Genomic DNA, 13688 nt, shown 5'->3' with positions numbered 1-13688 from the left:
TCTTTTACCTTCTTTCCTTTTAAATTTATCCATCATTTTTACCTATCAAACCAACTGTCAGGATATGAGGTTGGATAAATATTAATTTTACCCTTCAACGTATTAGCCAAGCCTTCTAGCTTTGTGGCATATGCAAATTTGCAATGTGTCAACAGTGAGAATGTTGAACAGTTTAAAATCCGCTTGGGTAACTTCCTAGCTGTTGAGCAAGTTACTTAACCTTCTTAAGGCCTTGAGTTTATCATTAGAAGTTTCTTCAGGGATGGAAATGTTACATATCTGTGCTGTCTAATAGAGTAGCCGCTAGCCATGTGGCTGCTGAGCACTTGAAATGTGGCTAGTGTGACTGAGGCAGTGCATTTTTCTTTTATTTAATTTTAATTAATTTAAATTTAAATAGCCACATGTGGCTTGTGGCTTACTGCACTGGACAGTGCAGATCTACAATGATAATTATATATGCACCCTAATATTTAACTTCCTATAAAATCATGCAATAGTTTATAAATACAAATGGATGATGGTATATTTATTTGTATATATATATGTATTGCAGGAAGGAAGGGATAGAATTAAATTAAGTTTTCAATACTCACATCACATAAATATGGTCTTTTAAAATGTAATGCAGTATTGTCAAGAATTAAAGCTTAAAAGCTTGATCTATGTATGGCATAAACTGGTTAACATTTGCATAAATGAACAACTAGTTTGAAGAGAGAAATATCTGTCCAGATTTGTCCTTTAATTTTGAATATTGGTAAAGTGGTAGTTCTTTAGGTTCTCTTTTGGGAATGGTTGTTCTGTTTAAACTTTAAAGTACTTCATAGTATAATTTTGCAAAGATTCATTTCCCAACTGCTTAGAATAATCAGTGTAATAAACATATTCTTATCTTTTATTTCTATATGCCAAATATGTCATTAAAAATATTGAATTTTTTTCCATAGAGATATATTAATGTCAAGAAGTAAGCATTTTTATTAAGACTGTTATGATATAAATAATTAAACATAAGTGTTTCAGTTTTTCTGGTTTTTTTTCTTTTCTAGCTGCATAGATGAATGGTTTGAAGTAAATAGATCTTGCCCTGAGCACCCTTCAGATTAAGCATCAGCTTCCTGTTTTATAGGTAATTCTCCCATTTTCTGTTTTAATTGCTTTTTAAACTGTTACCTGAGTTATACATTCTCAACCACCGTTTTTATTCACTCATTTATTAATTAAGGTGTGTGTGTGTGTATATGTGTTCCAGACATTGTATTAGGCTACTGTGTAGAAAACTCACATTAAAAGATACATAAAAACAACTTCCTTGATTTCCTGAAGAGAGTCATATATTAAGTAAACTCTACATTTTTGGTACTTTAAAACACTTTAGCTTATTTAATTTTAGTTTAATACTTTAAAAAAACCCATGAAGTGAATATCATGACCCCATTTTACCAATGAGAAACCTGAGGGTCAGAGTAATTAAGTTCTATGACATTAAGAAGCACGTTGCACCAACAGTCCAAGGACATGTAGTTAGCAATAGAATCAAATTCCATACTCTTAACCATAACTTCCCAGGTATGTTTTTAGGTAATGCAATATAATATAATTCTAATCGTAATAATTAGTTAGCATTTATATTGCATTATTATGTGCCAGGGATTGGTCTAAGCATTTTACATCTATTTATAACTCATCTAATTGGTATAACAACCCTTTGAGCTCGGTACTCTTAACTACTCCCATTATGCAGATGATGAGGAGATTAAGTTTTAGAGAGGGTAAGAAACTTGACTTGTCAAGGTCACATAGCTAGTTCCTTAGTAGAGCTGGGAATTGAATCAAAAGATTGTGTTCTTTGCTATTATTAGGTAGGAACAGTTTCTTGAGACAGTTGCATTTGTATTCATTCGTTCAATTTAATCTTTCACTTTTGTATCCTACCTATACAGTAGACAAAAAAAAAATTGAATGGAATTTTAAACCAGATACAGAATTTGTTTTCCACTATTGATGTAGCTTATTCATGATTCTGCATTTTTTGAAAATGTTTAGCAGATTGAAATGAAAACCTCACTTGAGTATTGCTATTTTTCATATTCCATCATTTAGCTTTGAAAAAATAGTTAACTTAATTGCCATCTTCATGTATATGAAAAGCTTTTTATCTTTATCATTTGAAAAATGATATAAAACATTGTGTTTTATATGAAGGCAGAATATTTTAGCCAATCTTGGAATTGTTTTGGAAAGAGTTAGAACCTCTGTGTTCAGAGACTCAAGATAGTCACAGACAACAATCTTTTCTCAATGTCTAAGACCGGAGGCAGGAAACTAGAGCAGATAATACCTGAGATCTAGTCCTGTGCTGTTCCCCCATTTCCTTTTATTTCAATAACTCCTGGTCTTACATTTGAGGTGTTGAGATAATAAACACATTCAAGGAATTCTGTTCCCTCTTAATGAGGGTCATTTAATAGCAGCAGATTAGAATATTGACAAAATATATTTGAGATAACTTAATAGCAGCTATAGCAACTGAAATAAGAGCTGCAACATTGAGAGAGACCTCTGTCTTAATAACATTAGGGTTATGCCTGTGAAATGTGAAGGCCTGGGTAAACTGTATCAGCTTTTGAACCTTTTACTGTGAGATGATTCAGATCATACCTTGACACATTTGAGGTATGAATTGGGATTAGGTTGCTGTATAAGAAAAGTGTGGTGATGGAGTGGTATTTTGAGGATACATGCATGTATGTATGTTTTTATTTTACTGTGTAAAGTGTTTTTTGAAGAGGAGGATGCTTTGGAATGTCTTCAGGGTCACCTTACATCTGGGCCAATAAAGTAAAGCTATAGCTAAAATTTTAGAAGCTTTTTAAGTACTAAAAACCAATGCTATGGGCTTCCCTGGTGGCGCAGTGGTTGAGAGTCTGCCTGCCGATGCAGGGCACACGGGTTAGTGCCCTGGTCCGGGGAGATCCCACATGCCGCGGAGCGGCTAGACCCATGAGCCATGGCGCTGAGACTGCGCGTCCAGAGCCTGTGCTCCGCAACGGGAGAGGCCACAACAGTGAGAGGCCCGCGTACCACAATGCTAATAAAATGAAATTTTTATCTTAGTATTCCACATATCAAAATAATATGTCTAAATCTTTCACCCATAGATAAAATCTTTTTAGTCAGTAAACTTTTTTGTGTGAAAATGGAATTTTATGATATAAAATATTTTATTACATGGTCTAATCAGCTAAATTTTTCTTTTAGTGTCACAATGAGGTTATGGGATATGTGGAACATGCACCTCATCTCATGGTCAATATGCATGTCTGTTGGTTTTAAACAGTATTTCAGTTTCCTTACCCTATATATCAATGTTATCTTCTTATTCATTTTTTTTTTCATTGTGGAACCTGAGTTTGGTGGCAGCTGCCCTCAGAAATGTGAACCAGTGGAATCTTTCTCTATGGGTCTTGAAGAGTCATTTCTGAGAATGTGAAGACATGGAATATTTCACCTCGTTCACATTTTTGCTTTTGTTCTGACTACCCTTATTTGTCAAATGATAAATTCTTCCTATCCCTTTTGCTGTCCTAGATTAAAAGTGTATGGGTTTGGGTGGGAGGGAGGCTCAAGAGGGAGGGGATATGGGGATATATGTATACATATAGCTGATTCACTTTGCTGTACAGCAGAAGCTAACACAACATTGTAAAGCAATTATACTCCAGTAAAAATGTAAAAAGAAAATGTGTAGGTTTGAAGAGGATTCAGTGTTGTTAAAACTTTTTTTTTTTAAGGCAGCATGTAAGTATCACTTCTGATACTCTTCAGCATACTAATTTAGTAGCCAGCCCAAAACAGAGATACATGAATATCTAAGGTCTTGATTAGTTAGGAAATTGTTCACTATTTGTAATTCGAGGTTTTTCGTTACTTGGAGAGGGCTTAGTTAATTGTGTGTGTTTGTTTTCTGTAGTCTGGTGTAGTCTTTATTGTGGAGGGGGAACGACTGTTACTTAGTGGCTATTTTTTGTAACTATTTTAAGATTTAATTGGTCCTTCTGTGTCCTTGGTTTGTTCTTTTGCAGAAAACAAATTTTATCAGTTTTTAAAATACTAAGTAAGTGTATGAAAATTTACAGTCTAAAGCAGTGTTCATGGGGAAATGGATGTTGTATTTTGATTTGTATTACTATCATGGACCATTGCTTAAACTAAATGTATCCACTTTTACACAGGTTTCCTTGTCTTTTCAAGATGCTTGAAAAACTGAGAGGATACGAAGATTTATCTCTGGAAAAGCAAAAACAAAAATGCAGGCACACTCAGCCAGAAATCTACGTTCTGTGAGACTCAGTAATGCAGAGATGGACAATCATACAGAAAAAAAAAATCCTGCTGAGGAGAGGACAATTGTCACAGAACTCAGTGTACCAAACATGAATAAAGGACACACAGGGATTTTGAAAATGCTGCACATCCCTTAATAGTCATCTACATAGGTAATACTGATGAACATTTTATATTCAGACACCAAAGTTAACTGATTTAAAAGTTGATTTACTTTTTATTAAGTTCTCTAGAGCTGCACAACTAGTTGTTTTTAATTTGTTTTGGTTTTTAGTTTGGGGTCCCTTTATTTTCCCCAATATGATGTTCCTGCATTCATCTATTCTTAAATTGAAGACCACGTAATTTACTTCTTAAAAATTAAAGTCTTGAATGTGAAACCAAGAAATGTAATCAAGCAGTAAAACATTCTCTGAATGTAGACTGTGATCTCAAGTTCTTTGATTTTTTTTTTCCCCCAAGAGTGGAAAATAGACTTCTACATAGGAAAGCTAAAGTATGTTAATACTTTAAATTAAAGGTTTAAAATTATCAGAATGCATTCCAAAGAGTAAAAAAATCAAGTTACATAATTACATTTTAATTAATTAAATTTGGATTATCTACAGAATTGCAGTTTATTAAATATGTTGTTTCCTTTTTAAATAAAACTGCTCAACAGTTAATCAGCAATGAATCATTTTGCAGCTATGCAACTTAAAAAAAATACTAATTACCAATTTTAAGTGCTTCCAGCTACAGTAACTTTGTTTTAACGGGTATTTTTGTTCTTTTCATGTAATTATTTTATTGTGCTTTGCATCTCCATGCAGTTTTCCTACATTTGGGTAAAATATTTAGCAGGTTGTAAACTTAATAACTTATGAAAAGGGTAAAATAAAATTTTCTTGAGTGGAACTTGGAATAATTTGAGGGACATTTTTATATACTTTTAAAAATCAGAATTTAATTGGGATGCCAGATTTATAGCAATTTGCATCTTTAATTTTCCAGGTAATCTGGGGTTTAGCATTTGATAAATGATTTTTTAAAGCAAATATGAAGATTTTGTTAATTTATAATTTATTAATGTGTTATTACTGTAATTGAAAATGTTACAGAGACTTTTAAATTCAGTCTTGTTTAGAAAGAAATGTATTAAGCAAAATTATGTGAATAAATATTCCCACAAAATACATGTGAATGGTTAAAAAATACTGGAGGAGAGCTATCAGGGCTGCAACAGTGAATGTCTTTTTTTTTTTATATCAAAAATACCAATAAATAGATTTCATGTTTTCAACATAGGGAAAATATTATCAGTGAACAATTTAAGCAGTGCACTTTACTCAGTATAATTGAGAGTTACACAGTACTGTTTCCTTATTTTAAGCTTTCTTGACTCTAATGTATTTGTTTGCTTTTCTGTTTATTGCTGCTATTCTTCTCAATTTTTTTTCTACTCTATTGCTTCTGTTTCATATATTTTAAAAGGGCACGTACAGGAGCAACTGCTGCTACCCAGAAAAATATGTATATTATAAACAATTAAGAGTTTTTCATTGCTTTCAGTGTGATTCTAAACCAGGTAATGTTTTCCCTAAAGTTTTACTGTGAAATGTCTTTTGTTATGCTGCAGTTGATAGAAGAGTCCAAAACCTCCATTGTGACAGCTGACAGCACAGTTTCATAGGTGCTTTTTTTAACCAGTTATGGAAAATATTCTTCCCTCAAAGAAAATATTCTTTCCTTAAATTTTTTCTGTTATCACGAAATCTTAATATGAATACACTTTAGTTCACATTTTCAATTTTGTAAGCTTTCTCTCCCTCTTTCTCTCTCTCACACACACAAGAAAAACCTCTTAGAATGTGAATAGTTTTTTTTCTACTGGTATATTGTTATGGTAAGAATTATTTTGTTGTCTTCCATTCTTAAAGGAAAAGATTTACTATAGCTGTGGTAGTTAACTATTGATACTCTCTTGGAAGTTGATTTTCTGATATAATTTACTCATTGACTTTTAAAGTTTATTGGCCTAAATTCCCTTTTCCTTCTTTATCCTGTACCATACTCTCACAATCGTATTCACTTAGCCTTTGTTTGTCGTAAGGTTCTGTGCTGCAGCTCCTACAGTAGAAGCTCCTGTGGTTTAAGAGAAAGTTCAGTGTTTGTCAGTGTCAAGTGCTACTTGATTATTTGTCTAGAACAGTATCTACTTAAATCTGTTTATAGTGATCCCTTTTTTGTTAAAATTTACAAAAGGTAGCCTTTTTTTTTTTTACTTTAAATTCAGTCTCCATCAGTGACTTCCTAAAAAGAAGAATTTAGAAATTGAAATTTTTTTAAAGCCCAGATGCTCCAGTTTTTATTTAAAGTCAAAATTGCTAATCTGGAAAATATTATAAGTAATATTGTACATAATGTCACTTATAATATTTGTAAATTTATATACAGACACTGCATAGTGTAAGTAGGACATAAAATCACGTTACATGTTTAAACGTGTAGCTGAAACTACTGACAACTGAATATTATGGAGATAAAATAAAGAATGAAACCCTAGTTATCAAATTGGTTATAGTTTTCTAGAATCTTTGTAAATACTTGTTTTCAAATAAGATCACAGTTGGGTATATAGAAAGCAATGTGTTCTGAAATTTCACTTCAGTGCCGCTCTTTTCTTCATAATGGGTTTATTGCCAATTTTGACTCATCTTACGGTGATCTGACTTTTTCCCCCCTAAATGTGTAAGAGAGTGTAAGAATGTATATGAGTACAATTATTGTCTTCTTTTGGCTCTTTCCCAGAGAAATAAACTAAGAATAGTCTTAATCTGTGTTTTTCAGATCTGGTTATAAATCAGATACAGATTGTGTTTTAAGAGCAGTGTCTGATTGAAATATAAATAATGGTTTCCGTAACTCATTATTTTGTGGTAGCCAAAACAACTAAAAAAAGTCATGTTGTTAACTGTTGGGTACTGGGTAGGTTTTAGTTTCTTAGTGCAAGTCTTCTATTTTTTTTAAATGTTATACAGTTATTTCAGTTTTCACCTACTAAACAGTCTACTAGAATGTAGCCCCAGAATGCCTGAGGAGCATACTTGGAATATGTATTTCAAAAAGATTCCAGTTTAAATGAGTTAATGAAAATACCAGATTTTCTTTTCAGAGCTTAGTTTGCTTGCTAAATTTGGGTTTAGTGAAGTTTAAGAGCAATTGTTTAACATATTATAGCAAGTCACAGGGATATTCCTTTAAATGAAAAAAGACTGTAAATTTAATGTAAATATTACCTAATTTTATTTACTAAAAGAGAGTTAAAGAAGGGAAATTTTCTAACAATAAGCTACATTTGAACAAAGCATGAAACTCTTTTTTAAAATTAAAGAATAATTGAACTTACCATCTGATTGACATCCACATTATATGTTGATATTAATATCCAGTCCTTATGTTTTCAAAAAGAAAGTTTCCATATAAATCAGATTATTAGGAATTTTATAAAACTACATAGAGGTAAATATTGCTTTAAATATGAGAACAGTTTGTTAGTTGCAGGAAGTTTCCTAATTCATTTGGGCCATTTTCTTGCATTTTGATTTATCCTGAGGTAAACTCAGAACATATTGACAGTGAGTGGTTAAATGTGAAGTGTCCCTTGTTCTTTCTTAGATATTTTCTAAGGTAAAAAATATTCTAGCATGCCAATATTTTGTCTTTGGCCCATTCCCCTTTGTTTCTGAAGTATGTAGCTTCTGATCTTTTTCTTTGCTACAACATACTGTGAGGAACATTATGGTAGTTACATTATCTGTGTTATTGTCCACTTTCCTTCTCTACCCAGATCTTTTCATTCTGAAACTAAATTGTTACTTGTTTTCTTTACAGGAAATTGCTACTTGGTATGCTCCTAGTAGTGATCCTTATTCAGGAACAGCTGGTAAAATTTTTTTGGTAATAACTTACCCAGACAATACTTCGAATACCATATTCTGTGAATGCTGTGCTTAAGCTAAGAAACTGGATGTTCTTTTCAAATCACAGAATTCCTGTATTATATGAATGGGAAATACCTTGTCTTTTAAGTTATCTGATTCTCTATGGGAAGTAAAAGGCATCAATGAAAACCAGATACGTTAATGTTGAGTTTTATCAAAAATGCAACATTACTATACTTAGAGGAGTTGGCATATTTTCAGATATTTAAGCCATCATTAATTTTAGACCAATAGCTAATAATAAGATAGATTGTTGGTTGCTTGTTTATAGAGAGGCAAGGAGTGGCATGGCATAAACTCACATCCCAGAAATAAATGAAATTTTAGAAAGTGATATTATAGTATCTGTTAACCAGCCTTGTGCTTCTTAACTCTGCCCTGGACTGTGAGGCACCTTTCAGGACCCCGAGTCTTAGAATCAGAAGTGATTAATTTCTTCTATTACTAAATTCTCATGGCTTCCTTTTTGATTTGGTATGCTGAGATTGATAAATACTGATGATTTATATTTATAAACTTAGAGTTCTATCAGAATCCTGTTACCAGTGAATCTGGTGCCAGCATCTTGAAAAGCTTTCATTATTAGTCAGAAGTATTTTGAGCATCTGTGTGCGTGTAATACAGTTAGCAGACCCTATAGAGAGATACAAAAGAGATTTTGGAACTGGATGATGATATTGATCTTTATTATAGCAGTCCCTTAACATTTTATTGCTTTCCAATGACTATATGAGTTTCCTTATTTGAAAATCATGATAATGATAGATATTTACCTCTACTGCTCTGTTCATGGTTTCCTCAACTCTTCTGTAATACTTTATAATTTCCTCTATTAGAAAATACTTTCCTGTTAAATAAGGTATCAAAATCATCAATCACAAGAAATATAGAAAATGTGTTAGGAACAACTTGTATTAGTACGTTCTAAACTAAAATGGAACAATTCATTATTGATATTTTAATAAATAAGACTTCAAAATGATCTTGCCAAATTATCCCATTATTTAGAAGTAGAAAATAAGAGAAGAATGTTTTCAAGGAAGTTTATCATATCCACCCTTATGTCTAGAAGTTGACAGTGCATTACAGTAAAACAGAATTACCTGAGTGCTGAAAGGTTACCATGAATTAACTGATGTCACAGTTTATTTTTGTATACAGAAAAAATTGATTTTTTTCAGTTTAACCCATTACCACAAAAATTGGATCTAAAAATATTAGTTGAAATTCTGCAATAGCTTAATAAACGACTGTTTGTAGTGGTAATGGACAAAGAGGCCTTTTTACCATAACCATTAGGAAAGATGTACTCTGAAATTTCTAATGTAAAACCTATTTTGTAAATTTGTAATTGAAATATTACTGGAGAGCTATTAAGTTTTGGGGAGGGATGGTCTGTCAGTGCACAATCATAACTTTTAAAATTTAGATTGTATTTTAGTAACATTCCATTATGTTTTTAAAGGGAGAGTTATTAGTCTTTTGAAGCACAATTTTCATGATGGAAGAGGTATTGAATTTTGTAGCATAATGGTTAACCACGTGAGTTCTGGAGCCAGACTGCCTAGTTTTGCCATCTCCTTGACATTGGACGAGATACTACTCTGTGCCTCGCTTTCGCCTATAAAAAGAGGTAATACTTCTGCCTACCTCAGGGTTGTTGTGAGGATTAAATGGGAAAGTACATGTATGCACCAGGCACAGGGTAAGCACTTAATAATGTTAGTAGTTTTTATAAACAATAAATATATTTGTGCCCATCTGTGAATAAATTTTGTTATTCTCTTCATTCATGATGTGTAGGAGTAATTCATAAACCTTAACTGATATGTTGAAGAAACCTAAGTATTCCAGAGGACAGTGCAGATTCTGATCTTGCTCTTGCTGAAATCTAGAGATTTATTATTTCAGCAATTATATATTAAGCACTGCTTGGTTCTGGGCTGTTAGGGAGCCAAGAATACAGAAATCAAGGAAAACTGACCTCTAGGAATTTAATCTTTAGTGGGTGATGCAAATAAGGAGTAATAAATGTCGTGATAGCCATTAGTACACACAAAGGCTGTTGTGGAGGTAATGAGAAGGGTCATTAAACTCAGACTAGGGAAGAGAATGACTAAGCCTTTAAGAAGAAATAATCATAGCTCTAGGGATATGGATAAAAGGTCATGTGGAGCAGGAGACTGGGAATGGGATTCCCAGGCAGAAAGATTAGCACATACAAGCATGGCACTCTTGGAGGGTTGCTATGTCTAGAGAGGTAAGCAGGTGACAAATCATGAAGAGATGTATGTGCCAAACTATGATTGAAGGATTTTAAGCAGGAAAAAGACAATCAGATTTACCCTTCAGGTTAGAGACGAATGGGACTAGAGGCAGAGACCCCTGTAGAAAATTTATAGTAATTCAGGCAAGATGATGAGGGGCAAAACTAAAGCAATGACAATAGGGAAAGCAAAGATGGAAGAACTTAACTCACCTTGGTAGTCATTTAGATGTAAGGGATGACAGATAAGACCAAGACAACTCCCAGCTGTACTTTTTCCACATCTTGAAGGGTGGAATCTTTTTTTTTTAAATTATTTTATTTATTTATTTTTTTGGGGGGCTGTGTTGGGTCTTCATTGCTGCATGCGGGCTTTCTCTAGTTGGGGTGAGTAGGGGCTACTCTTAGTTGCGGTGCGCAGGCTTCTCATTGTGGTGGTTTCTCTTGTTGCGGAGCACGGGCTCCAGAGCGCAGGCTCAGTAGTTGTGGCTCACGGGCTTAGTTGCTGCTCTGTGGCATGTGGGATCTTCCCGGATCAGGGCTCGAACCCGTGTCCCCTGCATTGGCAGGCGGATTCTTAACCACTGCGCCACTAGAGGAAGTCCCTGAAGGGTGGATCTTAAGGACAGAATGTCTCTCCCAGGGAAAAGCCAATTATGCCAGAAGTATCTGCTGGAGAGCTAGAGATAAAGAACAACAATTCTAACATGAAAGATCTTAAATGGGAGGCAGAGCTTTGAGAGAGAAGCCAGACAGGATTTGCTTGCTCTGTGTGTGTGTGTGTGTGTGTGTGTGTGTGTGTGTGTGTGTGTGTGTGTGTGTGTGTGTGTGTGTGTGTGTGTGTGTGTGTGTGTGTGTGTGTGTGTGTGTGTGTGTGTTAGAGTTCAAGGAGTGTCTAGACAGAAATGTGGCCAACACTGTTAGAAGTGCGTGGTAAGTGGGCTACACTGAACTAGTTTAACGACATCTGGGTTGGATGACTTGGACTCCTCCACCACTAATCTCTCCCTTAACCTCAGATACCTGTTGGAGTAGGGCCATTTCACTAAGTAGTTTTGCTTAGTGAAATGCCAAGATGTACTCTGAAGCATTCTTTTTTTTTTTTTCTGAAGCATTCTTGAGGTTTTCTCTTTGATTCATTTGTCCCATACCCTGTGCATTGTACCAGTCTTCCACTACTCTTGGAAGCAGAGTCTTTTTAGTAATAGACAGGAAGGATGAATCCTGCTTTCCTGATGGATATTGCTGTTGGGATGAGAGGGTTAGGCTATGCAAGAGGAGGGCCAGAAGAGGTTTATTAGTTCCTGAAGTACCTTGGGATATCCTTGTATTAGATTAGGTCAAGGAGTCAAGCCCCGCCCCCCCATTCACTAATCTAATACGGCGTATCCATGGGAACTTTCACAGAATCTCCAAATTGTTTCAAAGGTGCTCCTGAAGATAACTTGGAACTTCCTAGACCAGGAGTTTCTACAAGGAAAGCCTGTGAGAATAATAGAAGCTTAACACCTGAAAGGGAATTGTTCTAAAATGTCAAAAATGCTTATATTCATAAATATTGCCACATGATTTAAAATTTGGTTTCCCACATAGAGTGAAAACAGTTTTTCTGCAGTAAGTACCTTAATGACAGAGTTGTTATACATACAGTGCCTTATTTCTGTGGTTCTTTCCTGTAAACTTACGAATTCCGTGTTCACTATTTTATGAGATTTCTAAAAGTACCTGACCAAAAAATATCTTTCCAACAAAATCAGTTTGAGATTTAAATGCTTTTGGATTGTCTTGATCATTTAGTAGCTGGATAACTGAAAGCAAACTGTACAGTATTAGCAATGTAAATTTGTATTTTGGGAAAATATCAAGTTACTGTATGTCATGAGCCTTTCAGAGTAACTCATTAATATTTGAAATGTTATTAAATCTGTAAATGTTAAGGATATTCATGTCCAGGTATTCAGAGGATAGCCGTCAAGGAAGTCGAACGGTATATGGTTCAACCATTGCTGGAACTCAAACATTGCAAAGGCTATAAAGGCCTTCCTGAGGTATTTCAGTATCCAAACTATTATCATTTTAGTATATAATCAGTTTAAAAACGATCAGTGAAGTATTTTACATTCTTTTTGTTTTTCAGTCTTTGAAATCTGATATATATTTTATATTTATAGCACATCTGTATTCAGATCTAGCCATATTTTAAGTGCTCGAGAGCCATATGAGACCAGTGGCTACCATGTTGGACGCACAGGTCTAGATGACTGGGAGGTTGTTTTTCGACTCTGTCCTTAACCTGAATATTTTTGAAAGCCTTGTAATTCCAACTTTGTGAAGACCTGAGTTTCTCAAAGTTAATGTAGCTACAACGCATGAGCAGAGCTGGTCCTATGTTGTTACTAAATTGAGGTAGGGTTGCCAGATTTTTTTCAGTGAAGAGGGCTGGAAATATTTTGCAAAGGTCGATGGTCTAATGAATCCTCTTTGTGTGCTCTCATAGATGTCACTGGCTTTTGTCATCATCAGTTTTCTTGGTGAGCACACACAGGCTCTGAATAACTGGTCAGTTTGATAGTTAGGAATTAGCGTATGAAGTTTTAGCCAAATGACCAGTAGGAATTGTGAGCAGTGCTGATGATAGCACTAGTCTAAGTTGTCCCCTGTGTTGAGCTCTGTGGGGGCAGTTTCATGAGTTTCAGGCCTTCTAGCCAGTAGTTGACTTTTTTACCACATCCATGCTTAAACTTCTAAACTTGTTCACCTGACCCTCATTCACAAAACTGAGACTCTTCAAAATCCAGCTTGAGAGTCACCAATAGTCAATTCTAAGCTCTCTTCAGTAAGATGTTCTCTAGTTTGTGTGGGATTCTGTGCTCAAGTGTGCTGTTGAAAGGAGTCGGGGTGGGATTGCTAGGGAGTTTGTCTGCAAGAATGGACTACACCGAGGGAAGACAGATATTATACTCTTCTGCTTTGGGATCCTCATAAGCCAGTGATTCTCAGCACTTGGCTAAACATTAGATCAACTCAGAAGGTAGGAAGGGAAGGCAGAGGCAGCTTTTTAAAGATATTAAAGATCCCACCCCAGAGAT

At 34.5% G+C, this 13688-nt stretch overlaps 1 protein-coding gene across 2 annotated transcripts in view; it reads left to right on the top strand.

Annotated features, from left to right (window-relative positions):
- Positions 1-11322, top strand: part of ZNRF2 (zinc and ring finger 2) — a 104910-nt gene extending 93588 nt beyond the window's left edge. Inside the window, exons 4-5 of one of the 2 annotated variants that reach the window (XM_030857452.3) lie at positions 1053-1132; positions 4239-11322. In XM_030857452.3, coding sequence (XP_030713312.1) covers positions 1053-1110 — 58 coding nt within the window. In that variant the 3' untranslated portion in view covers positions 1111-1132; positions 4239-11322. Of the gene's footprint in view, positions 1-1052; positions 1133-4238 lie in introns of those variants that run through there. The other variant, XR_011377725.1, reaches the window with a different exon arrangement.
- The last annotated feature ends 2366 nt before the right edge of the window (positions 11323-13688 follow it).

The sequence above is a fragment of the Globicephala melas genome, chromosome 9 (assembly GCF_963455315.2).
Source record: "Globicephala melas chromosome 9, mGloMel1.2, whole genome shotgun sequence".
Taxonomy (NCBI): domain Eukaryota; kingdom Metazoa; phylum Chordata; class Mammalia; order Artiodactyla; family Delphinidae; genus Globicephala; species Globicephala melas.
This window is presented reverse-complemented; position numbering and strand designations above follow the sequence as displayed.